At 52.2% G+C, this 17390-nt stretch overlaps 1 protein-coding gene across 2 annotated transcripts in view; it reads left to right on the forward strand.

Moving 5' to 3' along the window:
- Positions 1–7339, forward strand: part of KDM2A (lysine demethylase 2A) — a 98338-nt gene extending 90999 nt beyond the window's left edge. For both annotated transcript variants that reach the window (XM_036762206.1, XM_036762205.1), the window contains exons 16-21: positions 857–946; positions 2252–2964; positions 4568–4731; positions 4978–5136; positions 5773–5988; positions 6199–7339. In XM_036762206.1, the coding sequence (XP_036618101.1) occupies positions 857–946; positions 2252–2964; positions 4568–4731; positions 4978–5136; positions 5773–5988; positions 6199–6380 (1524 nt within the window). In that variant the 3' untranslated portion in view covers positions 6381–7339. The remainder of the gene's footprint in view (positions 1–856; positions 947–2251; positions 2965–4567; positions 4732–4977; positions 5137–5772; positions 5989–6198) is intronic.
- Positions 7340–17390: the final 10051 nt, after the last annotated feature.

Genomic DNA, 17390 nt, shown 5'->3' on the forward strand with positions numbered 1-17390 from the left:
TGAGATAAAATGGGTGCAGGAAACTAGGGAGCCAGAATGGGACCTAACCCTTGAGTGTCCTAAGGCAGAGAACCTTGGGGGTGGGAGGGACCTCCAAAGCACTAGTCTCCCCCCTCCGCCGCCATCAGTACCTAAACAGGAATCCCTTCTCTAATGATCTCTGCAAGCCGTCACTTGGCGTCTCCTCGAAGACGTCCAGTGAAGGAGGCTCCGTGTCCAGACAAGCCATTTCACTTTTGAACGTTTCTAAAGGTTCCCCAGCTGTGTCTGACTCTTTATCTTCTACCCATTGCTCCTAGTTCTGCCTTCTGTAGCCAATAAAATAAGCATAACTCCTCTTCCTCAGGCTAGACCTTCAGATACATAAAATCCCGCTAAGTCTTGTCTCTTCCAAGGTAAATATCCCCAATCAATCCTTATATGTAGTCTCCAAATCCTCTCGCCATCTTGGTTGACCAACTAACAGCGCCGTCCAGCTTGTTGGTGCCTTTCCTAAATGATATCACCCAGAATTGAATAGAACGTTCCAGCTGTGGTCCAATCATACCCACAAGAGGATAGCTGCGTTGGAAAAGGCCGAGATTGAAAGTGGGTCCAAGCCTTCCGTGTCCAACCCCTTGAGCAGATTAAGAAACAACCAGCAGTTGATGGTGGTCAGATCTCCTGTAGAAAGCTCAGGGCTCATTTAACTGCATCCTCACTAGTGTCTAGAACTTTCTTGGCTCAGCAAAAGTGAGAACGTCTTTCTCACAGCATTTACCAGAATATTGATTTTGTGAGGTCACTTCCAGCCTTGTGATGATTGGAAAAGAGACAGGGGTAAAGGATGGGGATTGACCCCTGCCCGTGTTTGCAGATGGATGGAGAAGGACTACTCAATGATGAGCTGCCCAATTGCTGGGAGTGCCCAAAGTGCTACCAGGAGGACACCTCGGAGAAGGTGCAGGTGAGTGGCCCAGAGCCTTCCATGCACAGTGTTACAGAGCAGTTCCTGCACACATGCTCCTCTTTAAACTGTTACGTTGCAATAGTTGTACCATCGTCCACCCTCATTCAAGTGCTTTTCTGCAGCTGGGCTTGTTCTGGAATTAGAAGGAACATGGTCAGAGCAGGAGCTGCAGTCTCAGGTTATCCAAAGGGGATAATTCCCTCAGAATCCAAAGGGGAGGGGTCAGGTATGGTTGGGGCACAGCCTTCAAGAGTGAAAGCTCATTCCGTTTGGTGGGTGGTGGCCAGCTGGGGTGTACCCTTGAATTTCTAGTCTAGTGAGTTCCCATTTTGGCCGTCTCCCCGCTTAGTATGGCCTCTATAGAACACTCCCAAGGTAGGTGAGCTCCGCCATCTTCCAGAGGCTGCTGTTTCTCCAGGGGCAGCTGTGTGATGACCCAGGAGAGCTAGGCAGCCAGGCCTGAAAGGGCCAGGAAGATAAATGTCCTCCCTGAGAACTTGGGTCTGCCCCACTGGCCCCATAGTATGGAAGCGAAGATGGAAGAGGGCTAAGTTAGGAGGCAGTTGAGGTCAAACCTAAATCATTTAACTATTAGCAACCTTTATTTTTAGTTTTCTTGTTACATCAGATGGGTTTCAGTGGGCTGTATTTTAATCTCGCCTTCTCACACTTTGTTGTAAGTGCATGTGACGAAGATGGGCCCTCGCCTCTGACCACCTTGGCCTTGAGGCTGGGAGGAGAGACCCTAAAGATGGTCTGAGGAGCTGGGTTTTTTCCATGCTGGAAAGTTGTGATTTTAGTGTGAGCATTCATCACAGTTCTGTGTGACAGTAGTCCAGGAAAAGCCAGAGTTCTTGAGAAGCTATGGTAGATGGGTTTACTCTGGGAATCTTTGGACCTCAGAGCCTGTCCCATCACTCCCAGGCTCAGGCTTTTGAGTATGCCTGACCAAGCCTTGCTACTCGGGTTTTAACCCTGAGCAAAGTTCCATCTAATAGCAACCTCACTATCACTGCTGGGGGGCCACATGCAGTGTCTGCTCTTTTGGAGCCCTTGGAGCCTAAGGAGGTAAACATCAGGCTTGAGGTGGACAGGTGCTGCATTAGCGGGGGAGGCTCCCTACGGCCTCTGATGTGAATTGGCCTTGGCCTGGGGAGGAGGGGCAGGCAGCAGCCCCTCACTAGACCCAAGAGTACTTATCCTAGGGACCCAGAGAATCTTTCCTAGGCTCATTTTAAGGCCATGCAATACAAGTTTGGAAGGAGCAGACACTAATCGCCTTTTCTCGGGCCTGTTTTGCAGAAACGTAAAATGGATGACAGCGATGAAGATGTGGTCCAAGCCAAAGTCCTGCGGCCTCTGCGGAGCTGTGACGAGCCACTCACACCACCCCCTCACTCACCCACGGCCATGCTGCAGCTCATCCATGACCCGGTGTCCCCTCGAGGCATGGTGACCCGGTCCTCCCCGGGAGCTGGTCCAAGTGACCACCACAGCGCCAGCCGCGATGAGCGCTTCAAACGGCGGCAGCTGCTGCGGCTTCAGGCCACAGAGCGAACGATGATGCGAGAAAAGGAGAATAATCCTAGTGGCAAGAAGGAGCTCTCCGAAGTAGAGAAGGCCAAAATTCGGGGGTCCTACCTCACAGTCACACTGCAGAGACCCACCAAAGAGCTGCACGGAACATCCATTGTGCCCAAGCTGCAGGCCATCACGGCCTCCTCCACTAACCTCCGCCATTCTCCCCGGGTGCTGGTACAGCACTGCCCCACTCGCACTCCCCAGCGGGGGGACGAAGAAGGCCTGGCCGGAGAGGAGGAGGACGAGGATGAGGACGAGGAGGAGGAGGACAGTGCAGAGGAGGGCGGGGCAGCCAGACTGAACGGCCGGGGCGGCTGGGCGCAGGACGGGGACGAGAGCTGGATGCAGCGGGAGGTCTGGATGTCTGTCTTCCGCTACCTCAGCCGCAGAGAACTTTGTGAATGTATGCGGGTGTGCAAGACGTGGTATAAATGGTGAGCATGGAAGAAGAGGGTCCAGAGAGCAGGTACCGCACGTGGGATGGGGTGGGGGAGAGTTCTCTTTCCCTTCGCCTCTCCTCGGCTTTCTGGTTTCTAGTTCAAGCCTCTTGGTCTTGTTGGGAAGGATGATCCCATAAGAAAACTGTGGTTTCTCAGGGCGAGGCATAGAAGAGGTTAGCTGGGTCTGGTTCCTGCTGGCAGCTGGTCTTAACAGCAGTATAGCTCCTTGGGTCTTTGGGTTGTCAGAGGAGGGAGAAAGGACTCAGCCTGCCTGTGGCCTTTTGCTTTTCTCCCCTCTACTTCCTCTGTCTCATTCCTCTTTTTGTTGGGAATAGAAGTCTGAGTGAAGGGACAGGTTTGTAGAATTTCTGTTAAGGCTGCAGTGCCGCATAGCTGGGAGCCTTCCTTCATCAACACCAACTTTGACAGATTAGCTCCAGTCAGTATTCACATTTTCTTAATTCATAGGCTCTTTGCAGGAAAACATGTGTGTCCATCTTCTCTGAGAAATTTAAATTTAATCTCATGCCTCCTCATCTTCAGCAAGCTTTTCATTTCACATTTGGTAATTCCTAGTTGGGAACGTCAGTCTTGCGTTATGCTGCTGGGCTACCATTTCTTTCTGTCCAGATCAGGCAGGTTCTTTGGTTTTCTGGTAACGCTGTAGTTCCTGTGAACCAAGGTCGTCCAAATGAAGATTCTGTTCTTTTTTAACGATCTGAACATAATAATTAGATGAGTCTAAAGGCAAAATGATGAGGAATCAAAGAAACTTCCTTCTTATTCCCACGAGATAAAGTATGATCTCTTGGCAAACTGGTACTGATTTCTTTTCCCCACCCCCAGTAACCTGTCCTTGGTTCTGAGACATTCATTGCCTGCCTCTTTGCCAAGCTTCATTAGGAAGAAGAGAAAGCTGTTTTGTTATCCCTCTGTATATCCCCCTAGGGACTACTCATGCCATGCCTGCTCCACAGTCTCCCTGTTGCTGCTCCCAGCTCAGCTTGGAGGCCAAGCCCCGACTGGTTGGGGCCCCCAGCTGACTGGAGTCCTCTGGGCCCCTCCCTACAGAGGGAGTGAGCAGAGACGACCTTGTGCAATGGCGGTGGCCATGACCGTGGCAGTGGCTTGGGGCAGGCCTGCCCTTGTAAATGCATGAGCAGTGAGGAGCACCTCAGAAGGTTGAAGTGACAGCCCCAGAAGGACGCAGGAGAAGTTTTCAAATACTTCCCCTCAATATGCAGAGGAGGAAAGCTTTCCTTTACAGAAAACTGAAAAAAATCAGCTCCTTTGATTTCACTGTGCACGTGCCTGGCCAGTTTCTCCCATCCCTTAGAGTGGCCAGAGGAGCAGAGTGAGCGGGCATGCTAGGAAACGGAACCCTTTGCTGTGTTACCCGCATGAAAAGAGGCCTTCCTGACTGACCCCCAAAGCCCCTTGGGGCCAGCAGGCTGCTGCCTGACATCCCAGGTCAGGAGTCTGTGGCAGAGAGAACTTTTTCATGGCAGCATGGCGGTGAGAGGCATGGCAGGATGCGTGTTCTTTGGAGGGCAGCAGGGGCTAACAGTTTGTGGTTGGTCATCTTCACCTTTTCCAGGTGCTGTGACAAGAGACTCTGGACGAAGATTGATTTGAGCAGGTGCAAGGCCATCGTCCCTCAGGCTTTGAGTGGCATCATCAAGAGGCAGCCCGTCAGCCTGGACCTCAGTTGGACCAACATCTCCAAAAAGCAGCTCACCTGGCTTGTCAACAGGCTTCCCGGTGAGCCGCCTGGGGTGGGGCAGGGATAGTCTCACAGCCCTCCAGTGTGAGGCAGAGCAGTGGAGAGAGAGAAGCCGAAGCCTCTCCTTCATTATCTTCCTGCTCTGGGAGAGATCTCCACTGTCACTTCCTGTTTCTGAGGCCTCTCCCTAAGCAGGCGTCCAGCTGAGAGCTGGGGCCGAGTCGTACACTGATGGGCCCTACAGGAGAAACCTCACACCAAAAGACACCCCTTGTCTCTTGTAGGCCTGAAAGATCTCCTCCTAGCAGGCTGCTCCTGGTCTGCGGTCTCTGCTCTCAGCACCTCCAGCTGCCCCCTTCTCAGGACCCTGGACCTTCGGTGGGCCGTAGGAATCAAAGACCCTCAGATTCGAGACTTGCTGACCCCGCCGACTGATAAGCCTGGTAGGCATTGATCTTCTTGGGCTTCCATCCCTATAACCCCTAGGAAGGAGGTAGTGACCATCAGTCAGGATGCCGGCAAGGCCCAGATTTAAGGGGGATGAGCATTCAAGCAGGACAGCCTGAAGCCTGTGGACCCTTCTCAGAATCATGTTTTTAAATGTATAAAATATGTAAGATTACCAAGGAAACCAACTGTCACAATATTTTTAAAGCAAGTTCTTGGGCCCCAGATTCAGGTTCTCTCCATTGAAAGGGCCTCTTGGCCGCCATCTGCACAGCATCACTCACTGGTGTGTGTGATGAGCTCAGAGATGGGTCAGATTTAAGTCCTCCCAAGTAAACATTTGTATACAAATAAAGCATTGTTTTGAGGGTCTTGTTGGGACAGAAGATAGCTGAGGACATTCTGGGAAAGCTTTCTGTTGGAGGTGTAGGATGCAGCACACTTTGGGGTGGGGTGGATGTCGGACACACCCTGGTAACAGTGCATGCGGGGAGACAGAGCTTGTGGTTGTGGCCCAGCATGTTCCCCAGGCCCAGAGCTCCAGCGCCTCTCAACTGGAACCTGCTGGCATCGAGAGAGAAACAGGAGGGGAGTCCACGGTTAAGGTTTCCGAGTCCCTCGTATTTCCACAGGTCAGGACAATCGCAGCAAGCTCCGGAATATGACTGATTTTCGGCTGGCCGGCCTGGACATCACTGATGCCACCCTCCGCCTCATCATCCGCCACATGCCGCTTCTGTCTCGACTCGATCTCAGTCACTGCAGCCACCTTACAGATCAGTCCTCCAATCTGCTAACAGCCGTGGGCTCTTCCACACGCAACTCCCTCACAGAAATCAATATGGCAGGTATGGCTTTTGGGTCCAGTCGGCCAGGGGTTCCCCCTTTCTTGAGTACCTGCAGAGCTGGTGGCCATGCTTAGGGCTCGTGGGCCAGTGTTCCCAGCTGGGCATTTGTTGGGAGGGAGCAGGGGAGAGCAAATGATGGAGGCAGCTTTGGCTCAGCTCACAGCTGCTGTGGGGGGCAGGGCTGCCCTCATAGCCTCTCTTTGTCCGTAGGTTGCAATAAGTTGACAGACCAGTCCCTGTTGTATCTACGGCGCATCTCTAACGTCACCTTGATTGACCTTCGAGGCTGCAAGCAGATCACCCGGAAGGCCTGTGAGCATTTCATCTCAGACCTGTCCATCAACAGCCTCTACTGCCTCTCTGATGAGAAGTTGATCCAGAAAATCAGCTAAAGCCCACTCAGCCCCAGACTGAACAGGAAACAGAAACCCCCCCTCCCACTCCCCACTGTGGAGAGCTGCTCCCCCCATTCTGCACAGGCTTCGAGGCCGGCCTCCCACTCCCTCTGCTCTCCATCCCTGTACCCCTTCCAGCACAGTAGGAGAGGGGCAGAGAGGCCGTTCCTGCTGCACAGGGATGACCCACCTGCTCCCTTCTGTCCTTCCTTCCTTCCCTCCCTCATTCCTTCCCTCCCTCTGTTGAAAAAGGGATAGGAAAAAAAATCACAGGAGGTGCTGTTGAGGTGCTCACTTGGAGACCAAGCTCACAGTTGGGGGTGCCGTGCCAACTTAATCAGCACAAGCCCCTGCCCCACCTAGGCCACCCTCGCCCCTCCTCCTTCCATCTCCCAGCAGGGCCTGGGCCGAGCATTGGTCCTGGGAAGGAAGCAGTTTGCACTGCTGCAGAGAGGGGCCCTGCCTCAGTGGCTAGACTTCTCCTGGGGTGTTCGGTGGCGTGTCTGCTCCGTCAGGCTCTGCCCGGCTTATGCAGATGGTGACACTGGCCACCGGAAGGCCAGCCCCTGCAATCACACTGGTGCTGTTGAATTTTGAAACCTCCTCCACGTCTGTCCCCACCCTGTGCAGCTTGACACTGTCTGAGGCTCATAGCTCAACAAACACCGTCTCCCTGTACTTTGCCCTGGGTCCACATTACGTTGCTGTGCACTTAATCGGCTGCCGCCCTGTGGACGTGCCGGGGCTGACTCTGTTGAGAGCCCAGAGCAGCCATGTTGGGGCTGGGGGTGGCGGGGAGGACTCCTGGGCCCAGCTCTAACCACACTATCCCCTTGCTGAAGCCTCTCTCCTCTTATTCCCCTCTTCCCCCAAGATGCTTTTTTGTCTTTCTCTGAAGAGGGCTTTCCCAGGGTGTGTGTGCTTGGAGGGAGCGTGTGGCTTCCACAGCGCTGGGAGTGGGGGTGGGGGGGTGGGGGGAGGATGAGGACCAGGCCGGGTCCCTGCTCTTCCAACGGCCATCGAGGGTCTTGTCTTTGTGTATAGTCTGGTGACTCAATCCTTGTTCTTCAGCTTAGAGAAATACTGCGCTTCGGCTCTCCTCCTGTACAGCCGCTGGGTACCTGCCCTCAGCCTGGCCCCCCAGACCAGGGGCAGGGAGGAAGGGAGTGGTCTGCATGTGCCTGTTTGTGTAGGCTTTGGGGAGGGCTGGGCTTAGTGTGTGCTCCCTCCCTGCTGCAGCCCGTCAGCTGCCCCCCGTTCTTTTGCATTGAGCAGGCCGGTCCAAAGATCCTCTCTAGGGCAGCAGAGAGCTTTTTGCACTTTAAAAAGAAAGAAAAAAGGTGATTTCTTTTTGGGTCAATGTGGAAGTGAGAGGTGCCCACAGCAGCTGCCTGTGGCAAGAGCTTAGAAATGTTATACGCAAATTTGCACTCTGCTCCCCAATCTGTAAGGATGTTGATAGCACAACCTTCTCCCCTCTTCTTTCCCACCTACCCTTCAGTTCCCTTTCCAGACCCCGGGCCCTGCACAGGGAAGGGACGAGGAGCCCGGCCCAGCAGCCCAAGCCAGATGCCAACTGCTCCCTTGCTCTTTCCAAAGCACTAGTGGGCAGAGGGGACTCCCGTGGTGGCCACTTACCCCGATTTTGACTCCTGGCCTGGACTGAAATCTCCAAAAAGAAGAATGAATCTGGGGAGGAAGTGGGTAGGAGGTGGCAGCGTGGGATGCGTCTGTTCTGGCAAATGTGCTAATGATCCAGGCTGCACCTGACAGGTGGCTTGCTCCCTTCAGCCCTGCCCCCCAGGCCCCGGCCCCCCAGTCTGGGGCTCAACACAGAGGGAATGTCAGGGACTTGATTCCAGAGTGCCTCCGGAGGGAAACTTCTCTGTAAAGAGCCCTGGGTATTGAGCAGAACCCTTTATGCTTAATATTATTATTGCTAATGACTTATAATTGGAAGCTTCCTGCCTTTTTTGGTTGCTCCTGTGGAAAATACTGAAAAGAAGACTTACTGTTTGTTTGCTTTTTGCCTTTTTTGTAAAAGGGGAGGTGGAGAGACCCCTTCGCAGCAGGGATTGTGCCGGGAGAGTGCCTCTGACTTTGGGACATTTTAACCTGAAGAGAAATTTCCAAGCCAATTGGAGAGTTTTCATTTTCAGCTTGGAAAAATGGAAGCATTTTTCCCGTGCACATAAATGGGAGGACGCGAGCCACAGCAGCCGGACCCAGCTTCCCCCTGCTGGCGTTTGCTTTCATTTTAATGGAGGAGAAGGGGCGGTGGGGGAGCAGTGGCTTTTAGAGGGGACAAGGTCGCTCCCTTCAGTGCCGGCGGTGGCAGTTCTTGAGTTCCTCATTGGGGCCGGGGAGGCAAAAGGGGAGCTTCCGTTGCAATACTTGCAGCCTGCTCCTAGACACAACCTCCCAGAGAAGTCCGAGGCTCCAGAGCGCAGGGAGAGGCTCCCGGCCTCCTGCCTCCACCTTTCTGAGCACGGGGGTGAAAACCACAAAGGAAAGGAAGAAAAATTCTCTATATATATATACATATATATATATAATATAAAATCACTTGGTGATTAAAAATAACTGCTCCATAAATAAAACTCCTAAAGTCACTATGTTTAAAGGGTTTGGTTGTGCTTTTGTTTCCCGGAGAAATATTGTAAATATCTATTTTTTGTTGCTGATTTAGAGTCAATCTCCGATGTTGTGCTAAAAATTTAAATTAAATGTAAGCATTAAAGGGGATAAGAAGACAGTCTTTGGCATCTCCATTACCACCTTGGGGTTCTTGAGGGCAGGGCAGGGGAGGAAGGAGAGCCGTCAGCTGGGCCTGGCCTCATTTCTTCCAAGTCCTCCACCCCCGGTTTTAGAGAAGAGCAAGGCCATTTTGCTCTGGATATTATAGGGATGGGAAATATTTGTGTAATAAATTTTAAGATGGAAAGAACTCTAATGGGACATTTTATTTAGGTAAGGGTTCTTGGAGGGTAGAGGGTACTTGGGGCTTTTTTTGTTTGTTTGTTTGGGGGATTGAATAAAAAACCAGTTTTTAAAATTCTGCCTGTCATGGTGTATGCATGTGTATGTCAGGGAGAGGAGAGAATGTGGCTGCTGGGTGGAGGAGGAAGATAAGTCGGCCTGCCATGCTGGGACCTAGACAGGGCCCGAGCATCCGCTCATGACCACACCCATCTTCCCGGGCCTTCCGACTGCTCCCCGACCATCCCTGACCAAGGCAAGGTCGGACCTGGAGTGAGCCGGAAGTTGGGAACTTGGAGGGCACCGGTGTTGTGTGAGAGGTGCTCAGGAGAGTGCCCAGGTGTCCCTGAGCCACCGAATCCTGGGTCTCTCCAGGCTTAATCTATTCCAAAATACGGTAGTTCTAGAATCCTAGAAAGGAGTTCTCAAAATAAGTGGTAGACACCCAAGGACATATCCAGATGAGGAAACTGAGGCACGAAAGGCATTTTGCTCAGGTTTTCCCTGAGGGCTTCTAGGCTCAGTGGAACTGTAATGTGGTGGCTATATTGGCATGTTGAGAAAGAAATGAGACAAAGTGGGGAGCTAAGGAGCGTCAGGGTGGGGCTCCAGAGGGAATGATTCTGGGCAAATGAGGAAGCCCAAGTAGAATCTGCCCGGAGGAAGGGAAGATCCTGTGGTTCCTTTGAAGGCCTCTGGCTGGGGTTCACCACCGTCTTACTGTGTCACGGTGATGGCCGGTTTTGTTCAGCAGAACTGCTGGGCATCTCCTGCAGGACTGGCTTCCCCGACCCCCACCTGTCCCAAGGGAGGAAGGGGTGAAAATGCTGTCTTGAGGGAGTCAGATGTTGGAGACCACTGCCTGGCTTACCCAGGGAAAGTGTGGTTCTCCAGTTTGAGGGGAAAGCAACCGGTTTAACATAGCTGGTTCTGGTAGGAGCAGGGATGGGGGAGGGGGAGGAGGAGAGGCAGGTTCTCCTTCTCCCTCCTGCCTCCAGGACCAGGTGCCCGCCCAGGCCTGGCCAGCCGCAGTGAAGTGGAGCCAAGCCTGCCTGCACCAGCTCTGCTGACGTCAGCCTCCCCCTCCACACACTGCAGCAAGAGCCGCAGACACAGCCGCAATGCCGAGCAGCCCCCACCCCAGCAGGAAGCGGGGGGGGGGGGGGGGGGGTGGCAGCTGAGTGAGGTCCGCCCCTGTGGCAAGCGTTGCAGCTGCCCCCCTCCCTGCAGGACGTCTGGAGGCAGGCTAGGAGGCCCCCCTCCCCCACTTCTCTGAGGGTGATCTCTGCAAACTGGTCACAAGCTAGAGAAGTAAAGGAGATGCAAGCAGGAAGGAAAGAGGGGGCGGGGGGAGGGGAGAGAAAACCAAGCAAGCAAATCAAATATTTATGGGGCCCCTTGGGACACCTACCTCTGCTGATACCCACACACAGCGTCTAGGGACTGGGAGGGGACCTGGCCTCCAGAAGGTTTGGGGGGGCACAAAGCTTTGAGTATGGGCTGAAGACCCCTGCTTGTAGGAGTGGGGTGGGGGGAAGCAGGGAACAACTTGTTCATGGTCTTCAAGGAGCTAGAGGGGGGCAGCTCACTCTATCTGGCCCCCAGAGGGCAAAACTGATAGCTACTGGTAGAAGGTGCCAAGACCAGGCAGAAAAAGCTGTCTCTGTGAGAGCTGCTCCCTAGGACAGTAGGCTGCAGCAGAGGTCAGATGTCTGTCAGCTCCCAGGCAGGGCCAGAACTGCAGCCAGGGCATCTGACCCCAAAGGCACCTCACTCCCTATGGTCACTGGCCAAGGAGGCAGGCAGGAGTGTGGCCTGGGGTGGGGGGAGGGGGGGGGCTGACCTTCTCCACGGACTCAGGACCAGTTGAGCCAGATGGAGAGAGGCTTGTCACCAGATCAAACCAGCTCTGGGGGGGACTCCTCGTGTCCCAGCCACAAAAGCGTGGTGGGCAGCCCTGCACTACCTCCTGGTGCCTGCACACTCATCAGTTGTTGGAGTGCTCTGAGCCTGGCTGTTGGCAGATCGAGTTGTGAGGGCGCTTGATCAGAGGCTACCTGCTCTTTGTCCCGTACAGCTGTGCCCATTGGCCCCCTGTTAACAGGACACCTAACAGATATGTCAGCTATCCCCAGTGTAACTCTGGCTGGGAAATCTCGAGGTCTCCTGTAATGGGTTCACTTTGTGTTAAATTTAAATGTCTCCTGGTGCCCCCCTTGATGCTAGATCTTCTGACCATACTGTGGGGACGCTGAGTGGCCACTGGAAGGGGGCTGGAGTGGGGGGTTGCCACCTCTCCCCGTGGAGAGATGCCCATGGCACCTTGTTAAGAGGAGCATTTGCCAGGGGCTGGGGCCTTTCCTAAGATGGTTAGCTACCTCTCGTCATTGTGCCCATCTACCAAAGAGACAAATAGCTTTTTGCCTGTTTGATGTTTTTTCTGCATTCTGTGGGAGGGAGAAGCTTCTGCTTCTGCAGTATCTACCTGCTAGAACCTGGCGATGGCTGCCTTGGAACGAGAGCAGAGGGAAATCGCACATGCTCACCTACAGCCACCTGAGCATGGGTCAGAGACACAAGTACTCTCCCAACCTGAAAGATGTCAGCAGCCCCAGCAATGGTGGCATTCTTGCAGAAACATGGGGCAAAACCAGACGTGAGGGAAAACAGAAAGCACAATCATTTCCTGACATCTGGATGGACTAACAAGGTAGAAATACCCCAAAGCCCTGGTGTCCTGATGGTAGAAAGCCCCCAAAGGCTTCTCACTTCCTCCAACCCTCCCCACAGGGGCTCCTCCAAACCTTCCCATCCCTCCTCAAACGTTCCATGGCTCCCCTCCCCCCTACTCCCTCTACTGTGAGCTTTGCCTCATGTTTTATTGGAAGAACTCGAGGCCATCCGTGTCCTGGGGGCTCCCTCCTGCCACCTCCCCCATCACTCTGATGCCTTTTCTCCCTCTCTCCTCCTTTCACTTCTGTCTCCGATGATGAAGTGGCCTTACTCCTTACCAAGGCTACCCTCCACTTGCCCAAGCAATCCCATGTCCTCCAGCAGATTGCTCCCCTCTGTCACCCTCACTCTATCACTTCAATCTCCCCCTGACCACTGGCTTTCTCCCTACTGCCTACACACATGCCGGTGTCTCCCCCAACCTCAAAAACCCCTGGCTTGATCCTTTCCTCCCCTCTAACTGTTGTTCTACATGGCTTCTGCCCTTTGTGGCTAAATCCCTAAGCAGGAAAGCATTTATTAAGCAGCTGCCACGTGCCAGACACTGCTAAGCACCTTATAAACATTATCTTATTTGATCCCCACAATAAGCCTGGTATTATCATTCCCATCTTTACAGCTGAGGACACTGAGGCACAGCGGTGGGGTCACTAGCATCAAGTCTTCCTCACTCCAGGTCCCTGTGGCCCCACGTAGCCGGGAGGCCGCGTACAGTAAGTGCCTCCAGGCGGCGCCCCCTCAATCTCCCCGACTCCCCGCCCACTCCCTAGCATCACCATCCAACCCAAAGTTGCTAACAACCTCTTCGCTGCCCAATCTAATGGCCTTTTTCTCCGTTGCCCACCATTGGACCTGTCTGCACACTTTGACACTGCTGCTCACCCTCTTCTGTATCACGCTTTTTTCAATGGGTTTTCCCGACAGCCCTCTCTCCCGGCTTCCCTCCTCCCTGCCTGACCGCTCCGTCTCAGCCTCCTTTGCCAGCCTTTCGTCCAAGGCTCACGTCCTACCTGTGAGTGTGCCACGGTGCTCTGTCCCGGGCCCTCTTCTCTTCTCCCTCCATTCTCCTTCACTGACAGGGTGGGGAGGGGTCTCATCAGCCCCCATGGATTTAATAACCGTCTTCTATGCTGATGGCTCTCCCATCTACTCGTGCAACCCTAACCCCTCGGCTGACCTCTAGTTTTGCATCTCCAGCTGCCTACTCGCCATCTCAAAGCCGACATGTCCAGACCCAGAGCCTTTCGCCGCCTTCCAAACTTGCTAGTTACTTTGACAGTACTGCGTTCTCCCCAGCCCTCCGGCTTCAAGCCCTCGATGCCTCACACTCTCTCACATACCGGGCTCCCCTCCCCCGTCCAATCCGGGTTTCAAAGACCCATTGATTTTACCTTCACCCCATTCCTCGGACACGCCCCCTTTTCTCCTCTGACATTGCCACCCCTGCTGCAAGGCCTCAACTCCCGACGCCTGGACTATGGCGATGACCCGTTGCTGGGTCCTCTTGCCTCCAGGCTTTCCGCCTCCACTCAGCCGCTCCAGTCACTTTCCTGAAAGTGTAGGTGTCATCTCAGCCCACCCGCTCCACCCCTGCTCAAGGGACTTCGGTGGCTCCGGAATCAATCGGAAAGTCCTCCACTTGGTGTTCCAAGTCCTTCCTCATCTCCCCCACCTCTCCCCGCAAACCCTCGGATCTCGGGACACCGATTACCTTGTTATTCTCCGAACAAGCCCCCACCTTCCTAGCTCCCGGCGTTTCCCCTGGCTGGCCCCATGCTTGGGATGCTCTTCCTCCTTGTCTCTGCCTCCTGACTTCCTTCCCGTTCCAGTTAAAATCCCACCTCCTACAGGAAGCCTTTCCCCATCCTCCTCCAGCGCTTGGACCTTCTTGAAGTCAGGAAGACTGGAGTTCAAATCCAGCATCAGACACAGTAGCTCTGCCTCTGCCTCAGTCTCCTCAAATGTAAAAAGAGCGTAATGACAGCATATACTCCCAGGGTTGTTGTGAGGATCGAACGAGAGAATGCGTTCAGCACAGTGCCTGGCACACAGTAGGCACTATATAAATGTTAGCTGTCGTTCGGTCATTTCAGTCATGTCCCACTCTTCATGGCCCCATCTGGGGGCTTTCTCGGCCAAGACACTGGAGAGCTTTGCCATTTCTTTCTCCAGTTCATTTGACAGATGAGGAAACTGAGGCAAACATGGTGAAGCGACTTGCCCAGGGTCACACAGCCAGTAAATGTCTGAGACCGGATTTGAACCCAGGAAGATGAGTCTTCCTGAGCCCAGGCTCCCCTTGTCGCTGCCTCAAATGCTAACGGCGCTTTTGTTTGTAGGAGAGAAATGCGCGTCCCATAGATGATTTACATTGGACACTGAGTACCTTCTTACTTCCGACCTTGGGAAAATCTAGATATGAGCCGAAACTTAAGCAGGAGAAAGAGAACCTAATCCCTCCCCTTTGAGGGCGGGCTCTCCCCTGGACTGAATTTGCTTGGTTTGTGCATAGCAGAGAGGTTCCTTAGTGGAGAAGGCAGACGCCCCGACCGCCCCTCGAGTTAGCTCAAGGGCCAGAGTTACCAAGTCAGAGGCCTCCTCTAGATGATTTCCCACATCTCTCAGCGGGATCTGGCCTCATCCAAAGGAGAGAATTACCTACGTGGCCAAGCCATGGCTAGAAGGGAGGAGCATAAGATGTGGGCCTGTGAATTATGTCAACGGTGGAAGCCTAGTGGTCAAAGAGGGATGGTGGATTCAGCAGCTACAAGAAAGGTTTCCCTTCCAAGGGAGTCCGAGCCCTCAGACAGTCTCTGGGGGGTTAAAGAAGTAGATAGTCACTACAATGTCAGAGCCATCGCCAAGGTTTTCTTTACCCTCTGAATCCTTGGCACCTGTTGCACATTCTGTGAGTGGGACAGAAGAAAGCTGACCTACCCCTTGGGCATTTATTACATTGAGACTTCGTTACCCACATCTGGAGAAAGGGAGGGTAGCCTGGACGTGGCACCCTCACCCAAACCTCTACTTCTTTCTTTCTGGGCTAGTTCACTCACCTCCAGCCTTGTCTCACCCTGCTAGGTCTGGCCATGGTTGGGAACGCACGGCCACTGCTCACTCCCCCAGCATCCAAGGGGTAACCTGGTATGGAGGAGACCCATTCCTACTATTCCCCATTATAGCCCCTCAGGCTTCCCCATCAGCGCTGCTTTCCATTTAGAGAAAATGGGTCATGATTATGCCATTGACACTTACGCTTGAAACAGTTACTAAAGGATAAGGCAAAAGCAGGAATGATCATTAATCAATTAATCAAACCATATTAAGGATGAAATCATCTCCACTCACACGGAACTTCTGTTCCATTGGGGGGAAACAGCAAAAACATATAAAATCCATCCAGCATAAGTACATAAGTATTAATAAATACAAGGTTAGTACAAGAACATCTGGGAGCAAGGACACCGGAAAGATTGCACCCAAAAGATGGCGTCTGAGCTACAATGTAAAGGAAGAGCGGGAAGCAATGGGTAAAGTCATCGTGAGGGCTCATGGGGGGCGGACAGAAGAAGAAAGGACCGAACGGTCGGGTTACAAAGCGCAGGAAGGAGACTGATGTCAAATGAGGCTGAAGAGGTCAGATCCAGATTTGATGGAGCAGTTATCCGGTGCTTACCCCCTACATCATGGAGAGCTTTCAACCAAACACAGAGGCATTTATATTTTATCCTCAAGGCCAAAGATCATGTAATTGGGGTGGTCACATGGTTTCCTGTGCTTAAAGAAAATTATTTTGGCAGCAGTATGTAAGATGGCTTTGAGTGGTGGACAGACCAGAGGCAGGGAGGCTAATTTAGAGGCTGTTGTGATAATCTAGGCAAGAAGTGATAAGGGCCTGAGCTAAGGGGATCTGTGTGAGTGGAGAGAATGGATTGGATGAGAAGGATGTGACAGTAGAAAAATCGATGTGGCAATTTCTGGGAGAGGTGAAATTCAGGGAGGGTGGGGAGACGACAAGTATAATGTTGAGGTTATAAACTTAAGACACTAGAAGGATGTTGGTGCCTTCAACAGAAATTGGGATGTTTGGAAGAGGGGAAATATAATCATAACATTTACTCAACAGAAGGCAAACATCACAGCCCACTCCTAATGCATTCTCCCATTAATGTGTTCTTGCAGCACACAGCTACCTTTCACAGAGCGCTGAGAAAGTGTTACACTCTTTTAGTAACATCAAGCTGGGGGCATAACCATGAGCCATTCATACATTTCAGAACTGCCCTTCGAAGGGCAAAGTTACTATGAACCCGGGCCTTTTAAAAGCTTCCTCATCACACATGAGCCTAATGTAGTTACCCCTAGAGTTATATGGATCACCAGTTATCTCTTCAACAGCATTTAATCAATTTAATACTTCCTCAATATCATTGATACCAGTGACTAGCATTCCATAATCATTTAACCAATTAATATCAGTTAGCTTTTTTTTAAACAAAAGGAAGATTTACTGAGAAGATAAAGCTATAACACAAGTAGAAACATTTCCCTCAACAACAGCCAGATTAACAGTCTCTTCTGTAACGCCTCAGCAGCTGGGGAGAGTTGTCTCAAATCCAAAGTTAGTACAAAGCATTCACCCCGACACAAGTTTATTTGTAAACAAGGCTTAGCCCCAGGTGAGTGGATCCCAATGGACCGTCTTGGATCTGCTGATAAACTGCTGTCAAGCTGCTCACCCCAGGCTTCGCTCCTCCCTCGGTGTGGCTGGCTAAAGACTCAGGCGTCCTTCAAAACTCCAGTCCAGTGGCCCTTCCTACAGATGCTACGCCTCCTGCCAAATCACCTTGCATTTACTTGTACGTATATTGTGTATACATTTTTACATAGAGACAAAGTACTATTATGTGTTCATGTGGTTTTTCCCTGATAGAATGTAAACTCCTTAAAGGGGAGCATTTTCATCTTTGGCTTGGCACGTAGTAGGCACTTAGTGAATGCTTATCTATTGACAGATTGCTAGATGATCTCTGAGATCCGATTCTAAATCTGTAATCCTAAATTGTTCCCTTCTCTGGGCCTCAGTTTCCCCATATGTAAAAATGAGGGGATTGATCTAGATATCTCCAAAGAATCTTCCAAATTTCAGATCTGAAATACTGCAATTCAGAATGGAGAGGCAGAAATTCTCTTCCCTCATCCCAAGAAAACTTGTGAAGTCTCAAATAAAGGACTCAGTGACTTTAGAATTTAGGATTTTACATATCATCCTTCCTTATTCGGTTAGTTTTTGCT

This window comes from Trichosurus vulpecula, chromosome 6, assembly GCF_011100635.1.
Source record: "Trichosurus vulpecula isolate mTriVul1 chromosome 6, mTriVul1.pri, whole genome shotgun sequence".
Taxonomy (NCBI): domain Eukaryota; kingdom Metazoa; phylum Chordata; class Mammalia; order Diprotodontia; family Phalangeridae; genus Trichosurus; species Trichosurus vulpecula.